The sequence below is a fragment of the Cydia fagiglandana genome, chromosome 27 (genome assembly GCF_963556715.1).
Source record: "Cydia fagiglandana chromosome 27, ilCydFagi1.1, whole genome shotgun sequence".
Lineage (NCBI taxonomy): Eukaryota > Metazoa > Arthropoda > Insecta > Lepidoptera > Tortricidae > Cydia > Cydia fagiglandana.
The window spans coordinates 8,372,001-8,390,739 of NC_085958.1; the positions used below are offsets into that span (position 1 = coordinate 8,372,001).

Sequence of the window (18,739 nt, forward strand, 5' to 3'; positions counted from 1 at the left end):
TTTTTCGGGATTTCGGGGTTGGTGCCATAATAAAAGTAGTTCAGTTTAACGAGTATAATCGAGCCCTGAATTGAAAGCCCCATGGTCATACACACCCTGTATATCACAGTCATTCAAAACAAAATATTCTTTGTTCAAAACACAATAAGTACATTACGAAACAAGTGGGAAAAGTAGGAAATTCGCAACGAGTGGCGATAAATTAAAACACGACCGAAGGTAGCGTATTAATCGACACGAGTTGCGAATTACCTATTGGCAGGGGTGCGAAACTCCTGACTTCGGTCAAACTCGGCTCCGCTCGGCTCAGCATTGCTCCGAGCAATTATTAGGGTTGGCACCACTTGACTTCCTTTTGCGTGCACGACCACAGATAAGATAATCACTTGATTTTTGACAACCCTAAATAGTCAAAAGGGATAGTGCCATATATTAGAAAGGGACAGCATGATTCGACCCTGAACCGCTGTCAAAGTTCGTTTTTGTAGGAAGTTTCCTTTCTGTACGGTAGTACTATTCATTATTCTGTGCTATTAGCATAATAGCGCTTTCGCTGCTACTCCTACTGAAAGATACAATAAGACTATCCCTTTCGGTCCTTTCCCCCCCCCACCTCTCATGCCAGATCTATACTTGGTCAAGCAAATCTTGTCAGTAGAAAAAGGCGGCAAATTTGAAAAATATAGGCGCGAAGGGTAATCGTCCCATAGAAAATTTGAATTTCGCGCCTTTTTTACTGACAAGATTTGCTTGGCCAGCTATAGTTACCTAATATCCTAGATTCACGGGAAACACCCATTAAAACCGAAATAGTGTTGCGTTACTAAAATATAAAAATAATAATTTGATTGTTGATTCGACGATCATTGTCCCGATAGTCGTTTCAGTGAACGGTTTAATAGCGAAGAGTCTCGACCAACACCTCGAGAGACTCTCGCTAGGTGGTTGGATCAAGGGACAGATGCAGAAGGCAGTGATCTTGGACACGGCGCGGATAGTACGTCGGTTCCTCTCTCTGCAGCCCTGACCACCGGTAGCTTGGGCCTTGCCCCGCTGCTGGCGGCACCCTAGGTTAGGTTTTTTTATAATGTGTTTATATGTATTTTGATTGTTTTGTAAGTGTTTTTATATTTTACTTTTATATTCATATTATAAAAATACCTAACCTAAGACGAAAAATAAATAAAGTGAATAATTTAAAAAAATTGTAATATGCAAATTGGAAGATGTAATGTAAGTTACAAAAATAACATTTTCAATATTTAATCATCCTTTAATTTCAAACAATTAAATCGAAAACTCAGCGTTTCATATTAGTATTATTATTTTTTGGTTTCTGAATGTACGTTTGTGCTATGTCACTTGTGTCAGTGCTGTCAGTATAAATGGCAATGTCAAAACTAAGATCAAAATAAACAAAAGTTCTAGGATTTTGTAAGGTTTAAACTAGGTTTATATTTATTTTAAGCCTCATGAACTTTATATATTATCTCCTATCTACCTTTGTAGGATGAAGGTAAGTTCACGATATTTTTGAGATTGTTCTCCGGTACTTTAGGTTAGGACGAATAATGCTAGATAACCTTTGATTGTTACGTTGTTTGATAATGATAAGTATTGCAAATACCTAATATACGAGATAATAGTCAGTGGAATAGCTAGGCGTGGGCAAAGTGGGCTTTCGCCCACGGCCACGCACTTAATTAGGCCTCGCGAAAGCCAACCCATTTTATTGTCTTGGGAATACACATTGAAAGAATAAGGCCTCGCAGATGCGCATGCGACTTCGCCCAAGGCTATAGTTCGTTTTTATTAGCATTAGAAATAAGGTAAACAATCTTGATGCATCTTTTATTTGAAAAACACATTTTAAAAATAAGTTACGGCAAATATGTAACAATTATGACTACAATACGATCATTTATATTCTTCTACTTTCATAAGTAATAGTTATTGATTTTTAAAAAGCGTTTTTCAATTAAAAGACACGTCAAGATCGCATACCTTCTTTGAAGTTCTTTCTAATGCTAAAAAAAACGAACTATAGATTAGTTCATGCTACGCCACTGACAATAGTCATCTAGTTATTTGCTAACACTAATGTGTAGTAAATACCTTGAAAGTTCACGTGCAAATCAAATTAAATTCTTGTAAGTGTTCATGGTTTTTATACTTAATACAATAGTAATAGTATCTTATTTCATGCGTTTTTGTTATTTTTACACTTTCATTGTTATTACATCAATTTATTTGCATTTGAATGCCGCGTATGCGGAAAAGGCGTCCCCCAGTTTTTCCCATTCCTTCCTATTCTGTGCTGTTCTCCACCAGTTCAAAATTTTGTAGCTCATCTCTCCATCTTGTATTCAGTTTTTTCTGTTTTCTCGATGTGTCTATTGGTAACCATTTTGTGACATGTTTGGTCCACTTAATACAATAGTAATTTATATTATGTTATTCGGTTATTTCATCAACTCTGATAAATCATCAATATCCGGGTCTACACTGGCCATTGTGGGCGAGGAAATAGCCTAATAATAGCCTAATAAATATTTTCAGACATTCCTTCTGCTGAAACAGTGTAAACTACAGCTTACGAGACACTTCAGTGAAGCAATGTCGAAGCACCGGATAGCCGTATGTCAGATGACATCGGTGGCTGACAAAGCTGCCAACTTGGAGAGTGTCAGCCAGCTGATCAGCAATGCAGCTAAGGAAAATGTCAAAGTAAGCTGTAAGGTATATTCGGGTAATTACGAATGTCGAAAGCCGTTCGATAATCGAAAACGGGCTCTTATTTATTATGATGGGATTTTGGGTCATTATCATCTGATTTTCGGGATTATCCGACATACGAAATTACTCGAATACACCTTAGTTTCTAAAGCTTTGGTCAATGTCCTTCATTTATTAACCTCCTAAGTCCCTGCGTACAATTTTTTGTACATATTCCAAAATCTATTTTGAACTTTTATTGTGTGAGTAAGGGTTCCAATTTCAAAAACAAAACAATTGTTTCTGGGTCTCAGGAGGGCTATGAGGGCTGAGCGGTCAAATCCAATAAGTCTAGATATTTTTACCCGACTGTGTCAAAAGGAGGGTAATGGTTCTCGAGTAGAGATGAAACGGATAGTTGTTTGGCCGGATACTCGGCCAGCGGAACTATACCTACATTTTGGTTTTTCAGGTGCGCATTCTGCAGGTTTGACCTGTTTCCTAGTGAACATTCGCGCGGACTCATTTGTAGGTTCGAAATGAGTGCGGGTGCAATTCAGTCGGATGGTTAAATTGTTTTAAAATAATAAACAAGTACGATTAGTTATGCCTGTGTCTGTTTCTTAAATCCAATTTGTTTACTCCAAAATCAAGCAATGTTACTATCCGGTATCCGGCCGGATAGTAGGTCACTATCCGGTATCCGGCTGGATAGTAAAATAATGGCCGGATAGGCCGGATACCGGATAGTAACCGGATATCCGGTGCATCTCTATTCTCGAGTGTATGTATCTAATATATGTTCATTTCTTTGGCACACTACAACTCAAACGGATGGACGGCTTTTTGACATATGGGGAGGTCGTTGACCCCCAATATGCTTAAGGTGCAGGACGGCAATTTAAGCTACGGGATAATGTAAACTAAACGAAATATCTTCCATGTTTTACATTATTAACTCAAGTTGTGTAACTCGAGTTGTGTCACAACACATCTTTTTCGCTATCTGGACATATATGGCACTCTAATAAACACCCACACATACTCATACACATTATTAATATAAGTAATTTAACGTAACACATAACATAGCATAGCCAAAATAATTATTTCCCTTATAAGTACTCCAGATTATTACATTACATTGAATTGTTAACTTAACAACTGTTGTTACTTTAGTAACTTTAGTCTAATTTTATATTTTAATGTATTACTTTCTGTACCTACATAAATAACGAATATTGTATTGGTTTGTATACCGTTAACTTGCTGCTGGAAGAGCGGGGTCTCCTGTCACAAGTATTAATATACTTACTAGGAGGTCCCAACCCTTTCTCAATTTGTAACACAATGATTGCGACCAATAAACGATTTTTTTTTAATAATGTAAATTTGGAGGATATTTTGATTACTTTAAATTAGTTTATACCTATACCCCGCAGTTTAAATTGCCCCCTGCCGCCTTAAACAGTTTGTTTAAATTAATATCAAATTTCAGATGATATTTTTCCCTGAAGCGTGCGACTACATTTGTGACAACAAGAAGGACACGGTGAAGTCTGCAGAACCTATTGTAGGTGGCAGCACTGTCAACAGCTACAGACAGCTAGCTGTCAAACACAATGTCTGGTTGTCTATGGGTGGGCTGCATGAACAGGTGAGCCTTATGCCCTTTACAGACCTTGCTTCAAATATGAAAAAAAAAAGTTTATTGTATAAAATTAGACATACAGTAAATCACGTCCCTGTGATCTATAGTTCGTTTTTTAGGGTTCCGTACCCAAAGGGTAAAACGGGACCCTATTACTAAGACTTCGCTGTCCGTCCGTCCGTCCGCCCGTCTGTCACCAGGCTGTATCTCACGAACCGTGATAGCTAGACAGTTGAAATTTTCACAGATGATGTATTTCTGTTGCCGCTATAACAACAAATACCTACTAAAAACTACAGAATAAAATAAAGATTTAAATGGGGCTCCCATACAACAAACGTGATTTTTGACCAAAGTTAAGCAACGTCGGGAGGGGTCAGTACTTGGATGGGTGACCGTTTTCTTTTTTGCTTTTTTTTGTTTTTTTTTTTGCATTATGGTACGGAACCCTTCGTGCGCGAGTCCGACTCGCACTTGCCCGGTTTTTTAGCATTAAAAAGAACTTGCAAGAAGGTAAGCGATCTTGACATGTCTTTTAATTGAAAAACACTTTAAAAATCAAAAACTATTACTTATGAAAGCAGAAGAATATAAACGATCGTATCAGATTCATAATTGTTACATATTTGCCGTAACTTATTTTTAAAATGTATTTTTCAATTAAGCCTCTATAAGGCAGAGGTAATATATTTCCCACCTGGTTTTGAACTTTATTTCATAGTGATAGGATTCAATTTTGCATAATTCCTGACACCCTTATGCCTTATAAAGGGTTAGACGCATCAAGATTGTTTACTATATTTCTAATGCTAAAAAAAACGAACTATACACTATGGCTATGAACTTGTGATGGTACTTAGTGACTTTTGCTTGTCACCCGGCGATTGAATTAATTGATTTCTCCATGTTTCAGAATAAAGAAGACCCAACTAAAATATTCAATACACACATTATAATTAACAACACAGGTGATATAGTGCAGCAGTACAGAAAACTGCATCTCTTCGATGTAGAGATCCCGGAGAGGAATGTTCGGCTCAAGGAGAGTGACTTTTGCAGTCCCGGGGGGCATATTGTGGCGCCTGTGGAGTCACCTGTCGGGAGAATAGGTATTTTTTATTTATTTATTGATAATGGGAAACAAACAGCGAAAAATATCACATATAGATTCGAATTTAAACTGTTGTGAGACATACTAACATTGAATAATTTTACGGTTTAGACTCACTTGTTGTCATAGTGAGTTCGTGCCGTGTATCGCTACAAGTGTTAGGTGACCCAAGCCCAAACACACCACTATGCCGGCCTACAATAACAGCGGAAGACCTCCCCCAACCTGTTTTCCCGGCGCGCGCGCAGCGTGCGACGCGGCGAGGCGCGAGCCGCAGTACGCGATACACGGCCGTCGTGAACGCTGCTCGCACTGTTATTGCTTGAGATAGGAGACCTAGGCTCTCCGAAACATGTCGCGCGAGTGACTAACAACAAGTGAGTCTAAACTGTAAAATTATTCAAAATATAGATTCATCATAGATTGCTCACTTCATAAAGTTTTGGTATCAAAAAGACTATTATTTTCATTGTTGACATCTAGCATCGAGTAGCGGAATTCAGGGCTCGGAACCGGTATTTTTTTTAAACCCCGAAATAGCCGAATATTTTGAATTATTTCATGCTCTTTACGTAGGACTAAATCATGTATTTAGGTAACAACTTTGTAAATTAAATAATAAACCAAAGAACGGAAAAGAACGTAATAATACCGGTATTTTTGTATGGACCAAATACCGGTTTCCGAGCCCCGGCGGAATTATCAGTACTGCTATTATGTAGCAGTAGTAGTACGGAAAGTATTATGTTGTTGAGCATTAGACATTCCGGTCGGTGCTACATCTATCTGATCAAATCGACCAATTTGATCAGTCCCGTCTGGGTACCACTTTATTCTGTGGTGCAGTGATGTAATAACTTGTTTGGCAGGCATGTCTATTTGCTACGACATGAGATTCCCGGAACTGAGTACGGCGCTGACTGTACTTCGAGCCCAGCTGCTGACGTTCCCCTCGGCCTTCACGCAGGCCACCGGCGAAGCTCATTGGCACACTATATTGAGGTATATCTTATCTTCTACTATTGTAGACACCAAAGGATCGTTCCGATGAGGCCATAAATCTTTAGGCCGGCCCCGCCTCTTTTACTACCTGCTTGTAGGGATGCATGTCACAACCTTCGCAGATTATCGATGGTGGGGTGGTATTTATAACAAAAATTGGTTATGTTAGTTTTGAACTAATTGTATTAAAAATATGCTAATAATTTATAACTTTGTAATTAATACCATAAAAAGAAGTAATATAACAAATATCAATGAATAAAATCTTAAACAATAAACTTAATTTACATAGTTTTCGTCGTCGGAGCTGTCGGTATCACTGTCATCTTGTAAATTTATTACCAGACGGTTCTAAAATATTAATGAAGCCCTCGGTGCTATAATAAATGCAGATGTATAATATAGCGACCCGCTTTGCATGGGTTAACAGATATACACCTAAACCTTCCTCAAGAATCACTCTATTGATAGGTGAAAACACTGAAAACCGCATGAACATCCGTCCAGTAGTTTTTGAGTTTATCGAGAACATACAAACACACAAATAGACAGACGTGGCGGGGACTTCGTTTCATAAGATGTAGTGGAGACAGTGACATCTCTGAACTAGGGCCCGCGACCCAGCAAATTCAGCTCGCGAAGTGCAAAATTTCATACAAATTAAGTGCATAAATATTGATTTAATTTTTCAGAGCGCGTGCAATTGAAAACCAATGCTACGTAATAGCCGCAGCGCAAGTGGGTGCACATAATACCAAGCGGCGGAGCTACGGGCACGCGCTATGCGTGGATCCGTGGGGTCGGGTACTGGCTGACTGTGGGGAGGAGACGGGGTTCCGAGTGGCCGAGATAGACCTAGCGCAGTTAGATGATGTGCGGAGAAATATGCCTGTGTTCAGCCATAGAAGGTAATATGATACAATTCTAATCTACGTAAAATTTACAAGTCTAGTCTACTAAGTATCAGTAGTAGGTTCGAGGGGACGGATAATAATGGATTGTGGTGAGGAGACGGGGTTCCGAGTGGCCGAGATAGACCTGGAGCAGTTAGATGATGTGCGGAGAAATATGCCTGTGTTCAGCCATAGAAGGTAATATGATACAATTCTTATCTACGCAAAATATTACAAGTCTAGTCAGGGTCTAGGTTCGAGGGGACGGGTAATAATGGATTGTGGAGAAGAGGGTTCCGAGTGGCCGAGATAGACGTGGCCCAGTTAGATGATGTGCGTAGTAATATGCCTGTGTTCAGCCATAGAAGGTAATTTCTTCTTCTTCCTCGCGTTATCCCGGTATTTCGCCATGGCTCGTGAGAGCCTGGGGTCCGCTCGACAACTAATCCCATGATTTGACGTAGGCACTAGTTTTTACGAAAGCGACTGCCATCTGACCTTCCAACCCAGAGGGTAAACTAGGCCTTATTGGGATTAGTCCGGTTTCCTCACGATGTTTTCCTTCACCGAAAAGCGACTGGTAAATATCAAATGATATTTCGTACATAAGTTCCGAAAAACTCATTGGTACGAGCCGGGGTTTGACTTTGAACCCGCGACCTCCGGATTGCAAGTCGCACGCTCTCACCGCTAGGCCACCCACGCTTTCAGCCATAGAAGGTAATATGATACAATTCTAATCTACGTAAAATATTACAAGTCTAGTCAGGTTCTAGGTTCGAGGGGGTAGATACTAATGGATTGTGGTGGAAACGGCGTTCCGAGTGGCCGAGATAGACCTGACGCAGTTAGATGAAGTGCGCAAAAATATTATGCTACAAGTCTAGTCTACTAAGTACTAAGTATTAAGGTGACAGTCCATTTCCAACGACAGCTGCATTACTATTCATTTTACTATGGAAATTGACAATAACAGCGACGCGTTCAGTACTAGTAGTGCAGCTGCAGTCAGAAATAGAATGTTACCATTAGTCGTAAGATGGATGGGATGGAAAATGAGACATTATCTATGAAAAGGGACCTTATTGCCGGTGGCGCTTACGCCATTATTAACGATGCTCCGATATAAATACAATGCCGCGCGGCGCTGTGCGGCGTAAGCGCCATCGACAATAAGGTCCCTTTTCATAGATAATGCCCCAATAATGGATTGTGGAGGGGAAACAGGGTTCCGAGAGTGATAGACCTGGCAGTAGGGTTGCCAGATCGAATGGCGTTATTATCGGAAAAACATCAATATTTCGGGATTTTGGGACTTAAGTCGGGAAACAAAAAACATTCAAATTAAAGTAATTGTATTAATAACAACGATATTTTACATTACCCCACTACATCACTACACACTACGTCTGCACTGCCCATTGTTGAAATTATTATTTTATAACCTGAAGCTGTTATTCGGGACAATATTCACTTTGTCGGGAATCGGGAACACACACATGCTAAAAATTGGGGGAAATGGGCGTGTATGGAGTATTGCAGCCACCTGTGGGATGGCTCAGCTAAATACCAACTCGCCGCTTTGGACTCAGTGGAGCGCAGAGCCAGGAGGATGATTGGCGACAAGAAGCTAACGGCTAAGCTTCAGACTTTGGCCCATCGGCGGAAAGTCGCCAGCCTGTCGGTATTCTACAGGTTGCACTTCGGGGAGTGTGCCCAAGAGCTACACGAGCTCATTCCACCGTCCCCATTCTACCATCGGACTTTTAGACGCACGGCCGGTTTCCATCCTTACTTGGTAGATATTCCGCCAATTCGCACTAAGCGCTTTGCTTCTACTTTCCTTATGCGCACTGCCAAGGAATGGAATTCCTTGCCGGCGTCTATATTTCCGTGCTCTTATAACCCGGCAACCTTCAAATCAAGAGTAAACAGGCACCTTCTGGGCGAGCTCGCTCCATCGTAGGCCACGTCTACGCCTCGGCTAGTCTGTGGCCATGAGTAAACCCATGCATAATAAAAAAAAAAAAAAATCCCGCCAAATCCCGACCATCTGGCAACCCTATCTGGCAGCGATAAAAGCTTATATCCATAAGCTTAATCAATTGAGGGCCACTTGCACCATTTACTAACCCGGGGTTAACCAGTCAAACCTGGAGTGTCACCATGGTTACCAGTACAATTTGACACTAGCTTAACGGTTTAACCAGTTAACTCCGGGTTAGTGGGATGGTGCAAGTGGGCCTGAGTCGCTTAAATTCAAACTCGGGTAAATCCATCTGTCAGATTACGCGATTTTGGTATTAAGGAAAGGTAATAGGGTAGATATTTGCTGAGAGGGTCGAATGGATTTACCCGAGTTTGAAGTTAAGCGACACAATTAAGCCCGATTTAGACGATGCGAGAACTCGCATGCGAGTTTCATACCATTGCGGGTTTTGATTGGTTGGTTGAATTGGACGTAATCCACAGACTGCAATGTAACTAAAATCGCATGCGAGTTCGCGCGCCGTCTAAATCAGCCCTTATTATTTTTAGAAAAGACGTATACTCCTTGTACGCTCTGAGCCTCCGCACGGGGGGCTCCGAGCCGGCGCGCGCGGGCGCCCCGGCGCCGCAGCCCCCGGGGCCCGCGCGGCAGTTCGGCCACGTGCGGGTCCCGGAGACCTGCGTGTTCTACACCAGCGACCTGACTTACGCCTTTGTGAATCTGCGGTCAGTCAACTATAGTTACCTGCCCGCCTGCCGCTTGTAGTTCCTATAGTTGCCTATGAAGCCGACGGTCCGGGCTCGAATCCTGGCAAGGGCATTTATTTGTATTATGATACAGATATTTGTTCCTGAGTCATGGTTGTTTTCTATGTATATGAATATTGAATATTTATATATTATATACTTACATCGCTGTCTGAGTACCCACAACACAAGCCTTCTTGAGCTTACCGTGGGGCTTAGTCAATTTGTGTAAAAATGTCGTATAATATTTATTTATTTATTTATAGTTCATTTTTATTAGCATTAGAAATAACTTGAAAGAAGGTAAGCGATCTTAGGGTTACCAGATGACAGGAATTTTCCTGACATGTCAAGGATTTTGGCCTTTTGTCAGGAATGGGGACGGAACACGAAAATGTCAGGATTTTTTTGAATTGATAGACACTTTTTATAAAGTGCTTTTTTATTTGCTTAAATTAATCCAAAAACATTGTAATAAAAGTAATTAATGAGATCCACTCAACTTATCAATGACTTCGTAATTATTAATTAACAAAATTACTCAAGCATACATAATACATAGATGTTTTAGAAATCGAAATCATGTCTAATATTTATGGTTATTCAAACTGTGTTTGTCTTAGATGCGTGACGCCGGGACATGTGCTGGTGGCGCCACGGCGTTGTGCGGAGCGGAACGGAGACCTCACCGAGGAAGAGGCTCGCGATTTCTACGCCACCATACGGCTCGTGCAAAAGGTAAATCTATATCATCATCATCATCATCTCAGCCATAAAACGTCCACTGCTGAACATAGGCCTCCCCCTTGGACCTCCTGCATGATGGGGGGTGAATGCCATAATCGCCACGCTTGGCAGGCGGGTTGGCGATCGCAGTCGAGTACACCTAGGGTCGGTTGCACCAAACTGTTCGTATCGTTAAAGAGTTCGCTAAATTTTTATGTATGGAAAGTTTCATAGTGGCGCGCCGGGGCGCGCCGGCTGACGATGATCAGTCTGTCAAATGTGGTTGGTGCACCTGGCCCCGAATTTGAGGGACGCTGCTGCCCGTCCATCGGTGGCCTTGGACGTGGTTTAAGGACATACCCGGGTCCTATCTATATAAATAAATAAATATTACAAGCTTTTATTTACTTTCACCGTTGTCTGTCTGTAATCAAATCTTGCAAGTTAAATTTGATCCACTTCCCGGTTTCCGATTGAGCTGAAATTTTGCATAAATACGTAAGTCGGGTGACAATGCAATATTATGGTGTCATGGAGCTGATCTGATGATGGAGACCGGAGGTGGCCATAGGAACTCTGTGATGAAACAACGCAACCTAATTGTGTTAGGGGTTTTTAGAATTGTCTCGATGAGTATTAGTTGTTTGTCGTAAGAAAAGTACAGTCAGCGATAAAAGCTTATACCAAAAATGAATTTTTTGCCAAAAACTTTTTTTGCAGTTAATGGAGAAAGTCCACAACACAGAGTCGTGTACGGTGACCATACAGGACGGACCCGACGCGGGACAAACTGTCAAGGTATTTTCATTGTCATATTTCAAGTGTTGGAGACCCTTTATATCTCTAAGGCCGACTTGCACCATCCCACTAACCCGAGAGTAACCCGTTGACCCAGTGTCAAATTGTATTGATAGCCATGGTAACTTCAGGTTTAACCGGTTAACCCCGGGTTAGAGGAATGGCGCAAGAGGACCTTTTCAAGTCTTGGAGACATCTCTAAGGATAATTCGATGATCGTTTGTTTATTATAGGGTAATTCGCTAGTAACTGGCCTTAAATTAAATATGAATTGTATTTACCTATAAACAGAATTCATTTTAGTACCTACCTAAGTATAAGGTTTCAATAACTGGCCACTTTATTTTGTTTGGGTTTGGGGTGCCATGACAAATACGAACGTTTCCGAGATAATACTACTGGTCTAAGAGCTAGCCACGGATACAGGTATGCAATTTATAGAGCAACGAAATCCCTCTCTCCTCCTCCTCCTCTCCTCTTTAGTATGCCTCTCCTATCTTCCTGCAGGCGCACAAGTGATTGTGTATTTTCATCACCTGGCACTACTTTTCCCCCAAATAAAACGCCTGGCATTGTTATATTTGAATTAAATACATAATTAGCTATTATATCACACCAAACACAGAGCTATATAAATTGCACACCTTCAATTGATTTTACAACCCCTTTGTTGCTCATCCACTCCCGCACCCACCACTGAACAGCTGCCAGGCGCCCGAATTCATTAATAATGATAGTATGGCACACTAACTAGAGGGATTTCGTTGCTCTATAAATTGCATACCTATTTCCGTAGCTAGCTCTCCGGCTATATGGAAAACAATTATGCACTACATTACATACATTGTTTACATAGTTTCTTACCTATAATTTTTTTCAGCACCTTCACTGTCATATAATGCCGCGGAAGAAAGGAGATTTCATACAAAACGATCTCATATATCTGGAGCTCGCCAAACACGATCAGTAAGTACTTTCAAGTCAAGTCGTCAAAAGTCAAGTGTCAAGTCGTAGTAAAAACCGGGCAAGTGCGAGTCGGACTCGCGCACGAAGGGTTCCGTACCATACTGCAAAAAAAGGCAAAAAAAACGGTCACTCATCCAAGTACCGACCCCGCCCGACGTTGCTTAACTTCGGTCAAAAATCACGTTTGTTGTATGGGAGCCCCACTTAAATCTTTATTTTATTCTCTTTTTACTATTTGTTGTTATAGCGGCAACAGAAATATATCATCTGTGAAAATTTCAACTGTCTGTCTATCACGGTTCGTGAGATACAGCCTGGTGACAGACGGACGGACAGCAGTCTTAGTAATAGGGTCCCGTTGTACCCTTTGGGTACGGAACCCTAAATAGTAAAAGTAAGTAAGTCTATCTCGCCGCGAGATACTCGTACTGTCGTGCCATAGCAAATCATGTGCTAACCCGGCTGTGATATTGGGGAAATATTCTCTGTTCTCGAGTGAAGTCTCGGTAGCTCGGTTGGCAGAGCGACGGGCTAGTGATCCAAAGTCACGAGTTTCACCCGAGACAGTGAATTTTTCCACTTTATAATTATTTTTAAGCTTTCCTATATATGCCGTGCCACGGGCAATGGTACCCATTCGTATTGGAGCGTAGGTAATAATGGCGTAAGGGCTGCCCGCCATAAGGTACCTTTTTCCGAGGAACGTCACATATTTTTCACTAAAGTTTTCTTCGCAGGTTCTCATCGAGCCATCCGGCGAAGCCACCGCGGAGTTTACAAGAAATGGAGGCCGAAGCGGCCTCGCTGAGGGAATCACTACTCACTTTGGACACTAATTGATAATTATACAAACTTTTCACTTGCCTTGTTAACCTTTTAGGCGCCAATGACCGATATATCCGCACCGCAGGTCCAACGCCAAATACCGATTAATCGGTCACAAAGGAGCTACCGCGAAAACATAAATTCGCAAATTGCGGGGATCTTTCTCTTATTACTCCAATGAAGGCGTAATTAGAGTGACAGAAAAATGCCCGCAATTGACGATTTTCGATTTTCACGGTAGCCGTCCAGACCACCGAGCAACATAAACCTACGTGCATAATATGCATAAAGTTCAATTTCAGTTTTGACACTTGGGTGACGTGGCGTCCGAGTGACAGCTTTTGTGTTTGACACGGCGTCGAAAAGGTTAAGGGGCCCACAGATTACCAGTTTTGGGACCATTTGTCGGACGATATCAGCCTGTCAGTTGTTCGGAGCTGTCAAATTTTGCGTCAAAATAGCTACATTTGACGTCGACGATGCTAAATTAGGCAGACTGTTTCGTACAAAATGTGACCCGTTAATCGAGTCTCACGAGGGTTTTATAATAAGAATGTCAAAAACCTTTGACATTTCATAGATGTTGTATGAACATCTATGAAATGTCAAATGCCCATGGGACTCGAAGAAAACTGCACAAACCTACAGTAGACAGACACTTGATAGGGTACTTGTTAATTAATTTAATTTACAGTACATTATGGTCCTATTTTCCCGCACTAGTGTGTAAAACAGCACTTTTCGTGCGTATGTCAAAAGTTTAAAGGGCCATATGTACTGTAATACGGTGTACGATACACGTGCGAATAGGTAATTCGCAACTCGTGTCGATTCAAAACACTCCCTTCGGTTTAATTTACCTTATCGCCACTCGTTTCGAATATCCTCTTTTTCGCACTTGTATCGTAAATAACTATTTTAGGATAATAGTGTGTAAGTGTAAATAATGTATTAATTAATAGTTACTTCCATCATGTTTTATTTTATTCATTAGTTAAATATTATTCCTGTATTTTTTTGGAGTTATTTGGTAATCAATAAATTATTATTTTATACATATCTATACATATTATAAAACCAAGTCCCCAGCCGCGTCTGTCTGTCTGTATGGCCGCGATAAACTCAAAAACTACTAAACGGATTCTCATGCAAATTTCACCTAACAATCAAGGAAGTGATTCTGGAGGAAGGTTTAGGCAGGCGTGGCTCACTCCGCGATTTCGTCGCTTTGCTACAGGTAGCTAAAAGTACATCCGTTCCACACCAATTTTGGTGGCTAGCATTAGCCGCGCGTGGCGCTGTCGCCACCTAGCGGCCATATCTGTCGATCGTAACAGACGCGTTTTGTTAGAGAGTGAGTCTTCTGTACCTAGTGCTATTATTTATTCTGTGGTTTTCATTTGTTAAGGTTTACCCGTGCGAAGGCGGGATGGGTCGCTAGTATGAAATACAGTGGCGTGAGTGTCTGAGGTTTTGTGAGATGATGGATGATAGGCTTTCCAGCACTTGCATTTGAGTTTTAATGTTTAAGTACGTAATTAGTTTATTATGCGGTGTATTGGCATACGCTGTGATGCCGTGTAAATGTATTTAAATAATAAATAAATAAAATAATAAAATCATATTAACTAAACCGGGTTAAACTATTTACACCCAGAGCCGATTAGGAAAGTCAATTAGGTATTTAACATCACAAGCGATTTCTTGTGAATTCGATATATTGACTAAGGTCGCCTCCATAAACTCGCGAACTAAATTGACATGAGTTTGACAAATAAAATGATACCAGGAATAGCAAAGAAAAAATAGTCACGGGTATATGTCGATAAAATGATATCGATAAGTAAAATATTGCACTTACTACCCATGTCATAATTATAAAGGGGTCACAAACGATTTCGATTAATATGAATGTGACGAGAAAAGTGGTTAATTCGATTGTAAAATTGTGTCGTTACCAATCAAATCAGGAGGTGCGGATGAGAAACTGACAAATTTCAGTGTCATGTTAGTGTGCAACAACTTGCCGTTCTTTATTTCAAGAGCTCGGTTGTCGCCATAAATCTAAAATTGGTGATTTAATTTTATACATGTGGCCGGTAGATGAGATTGATCCATAATTATTTATACTTGGTCAAGCAGATCTTGTCAGTAAAAAAGGCGGCAAATTTGAAAAATGAAGGCGCGATGGGATATCGTCTCAAAGTAAATTTGAATTTCGCGCCTTTGTCTACTGACAAGATTTGCTTGATCTTGACCTAATTGTCAACTTAAACGTCCAGTTTAGGGACTGGTCTTCACAATCGAAGCCATAGGGATACCGAGGCGATTTAATTTTTGCGTCCACACCACTCGAATTAAATGAGAAATTAATCACATTATACCAGTGGTTCTTAACCTTTTCAGTCCGGTCACCCCTATGACTAACTAGGGAACCTGGTTTTACCCCTCCTCCCAATGGTAATAAAAAATAAAACGTGTACGTTTGTTGTATTATTATATTAGGTTAGTTTATTACCCCCGTAAAATACCAGTTTTACCCCCACGGGGGTTACATAATTTCCTAATTACACTAATAATTGGCCACGTGATCGTCTAGTCTAGTAGTTAGGACCCCTCTGAAGTGAACCGAGATACCCTAGATTCTTTAATGAGTAACAACTATATTTTGGACTCCAATTTTACTTTACTCTACCTAGATTGTAAAAAGATGATTATGGTACTGAAGATATGTTTTATTATGATATTAAAGAATAATCTGAAGAGTATTTTAATAGAGTCTCAGACACAGTATATTCAACAAATCTCAAGGCAAGGTACTATTGTTATTGATAAATATTCGAATGGTATGAATATAATATGAATTTAAAAATGTTTTTGGTAAAATCCTGCTACGCCTATTAAGCTCCCGGGGTACTATAGAGGCAGCACTCCTGAGGTAAGCTCATTTACTCCCTAGCATTTTAAGGATAATTATATTTGTACTTAGTCCGTGGTAAACTAATGTAGTTGTCTTCAGTTCTGCCATAGAACGTCGCGAATTTAAGAGCTAGAAAGAAAAAGAAAAAACCCAGCCGCTGGCAACATTATGTCAGTTTTTTAGTTTCGCGCCAACGCGGAACGTCTCGCGAAACCGGTTTCGGTGTGATAAATTGTTTTTTCAGTGAAATTTCAGGAATACAGACCAAAATTATTATGTCTAAAATGATAAGTGGAAGTTTAAATTACTATAAAAAGAAGAGTTGATATGAAGATCTACGAAATTTGGAGTAATTTACATATGACGCTATGACATGTTTCCGTCATCCAAACAATGTTTTTGTTACATACAAATACTATTACTGGCATAGTATGTTATATTATGCCCTGTTTTCCGGTGGAAAACAACATTTTTGTAACCATATACGAATGATAATAACAATGAATAAAAAAGTTATCATAACCTAATCATAACCTCTCAGGCCTCAGTAAAACTGCGTTGCAGTAACTTCAGTGTCGAAGATTGTTTATTCACGATCACGACTTTACTCTGATCGTCTTTTCACTCTTTTCCGTTGGAAAAGGGTGCTTTTCCGTTGGAAAAGTATGCACATTTTGAAACTTACAAAGCATCATCTTTAATACCAATGGAAGACAAGATACAGAAATAAAATATACTCAGTCACTCGTTGAGTGAAGACATAAAGTATAAATCTGTACATATACTATTACAACATAATATGTTATATTATGTTTTCCTCCCGGTGGGAGAGAAGTGCATAACATTTACAAGGTATGTAAATAAAGGACCATTAGGTACTTACCTTTAATTTTTTCAAGGAACTGATTCTCATTCATTCTGACCCGTTGGGCTAAGATGACTTAAGTACATTTCAACAGATGTTTCAGTCCAAGATGAATCGACTTGTACCAATTCCCATTTCCATTTTTTGTTGGAACTCTAAACGGTTGGGTTACCGATACATATATTTGGATGAGCCTGGTATACAAAATTTATTATATCTGTCCTTGCCCTAAATTAGGGTGCCAGAAAATGTTAGTTTTGGTCATAAAATTATCTGAAGTGAGCTTCAGACTCAAAATTTGTTTTTTCATTAATTAAACAGTATATTAAAAGTGGTTTTTTACAAAACTGGATTTTGGACCAAAAGAACCCACAGAAGAGGAATAACAAATGAAAAACGAAAAAGATGAAGTCCCCAACTTAAACTTGTTGGATATACCTACAATCAAAGTTTAATGTTATGCTGGAAATACCAAGTACAAACAATATAACATAGACTGGACACTGACATAAAAGAGTCCCTTTTGAATAAAACTATTAAATTTATCATGGTAGACATTACCGTCCCTGCTGTCACTGTCTGATAATGAGCTCAATTTTTTATATGCTCAGATACAGATAATATCTATCATAAACAAATCTGTTATATGCATCCACATTACACACATACCTAAAACTGTGAGACAGGTGTTCGACAGAAGTGGAGAGTCTGTGTAAAATACAAAGTATTGAGTGCTGAATGGTAATTGATTCATGCATTAAAATGATTAAAGGATCAGTCTATTTTGGTAAGTAAGTAAATACTCAGTATTAAGATACCATCATGTGGATGTCAGCAAAATTCTCAAAACATTTAAGTACTTTAATGAACAGATACTGATACTAGTGTCATGGTTCTTATAAGTTTCTTATACATATACATGTATAAGTCAGAGTATTATGACTCAAGCTGTCATAGTAAGTACAATACAACATAGTACTTAATACTTTTAAGTGGATTGGAATATGATGATTCATGCTATAATACCTACTATATGGGCATATTGCAATCAGAAGGCGTCATAAATAAGACATTTATTAAAATATCTATTTATTTAAGTGACTTTGATCACACAAATTGAAAACCCAAGATGGATTATTGGGAAATATAAGGTTTTTCAACTTTAAGGTTTAATTTATGTGTATAATTTTAATATTACACAATTACTATTACATGAGTAGATACACCAAGAAAAATTTTAAGCAGGATAATTAAAGATAGATAATCATAATAATATTCTCGGGCCTAACTAGAGTTTATTATAACATATATAGAAATGTATACTCATATGATGGACCTTGCACTTAAGAAACAACTACCAAAAAAGGTTTGCCTAGGCCTTAATAATTATAATTATCTTTATGAACTGTATTAAGTACATATAACAGTCCTTTTAGGGTTTATAGATCTTCTTATTCAAGTTTGATTCTTCAATGAGATAAGTGTCTAAAATCTATAGGTATTACAGAATACACTGTGCAATGTAGGTTTG

At 39.5% G+C, this 18,739-nt stretch overlaps 1 protein-coding gene across 1 annotated transcript; it reads left to right on the forward strand.

Annotated features, from left to right (window-relative positions):
- Positions 1-1,400: 1,400 nt before the first annotated feature.
- On the forward strand, positions 1,401-13,989 carry LOC134677878 (nitrilase and fragile histidine triad fusion protein NitFhit). Its single transcript, XM_063536311.1, has 11 exons — positions 1,401-1,516; positions 2,560-2,727; positions 4,214-4,372; positions 5,280-5,475; positions 6,347-6,479; positions 7,172-7,387; positions 9,911-10,087; positions 10,732-10,846; positions 11,555-11,632; positions 12,513-12,598; positions 13,336-13,989. The coding sequence occupies exons 1-11, from the start codon at positions 1,511-1,513 to the stop codon at positions 13,436-13,438; spliced, it is 1,437 nt and encodes a 478-aa protein (XP_063392381.1). The 5' UTR covers positions 1,401-1,510; the 3' UTR covers positions 13,439-13,989.
- The last annotated feature ends 4,750 nt before the right edge of the window (positions 13,990-18,739 follow it).

What these genes read in the sequence shown, in the direction of transcription:
- LOC134677878 (XM_063536311.1), top strand. An exon ending in TACGCCTTTGTGAATCTGCG is followed by an intron (nt 10,088 to 10,731) that starts GTCAGTCAACTA and finishes TGTTTGTCTTAG; the next exon opens with ATGCGTGACGCCGGGACATG. An exon ending in CCATACGGCTCGTGCAAAAG is followed by an intron (nt 10,847 to 11,554) that starts GTAAATCTATAT and finishes CTTTTTTTGCAG; the next exon opens with TTAATGGAGAAAGTCCACAA.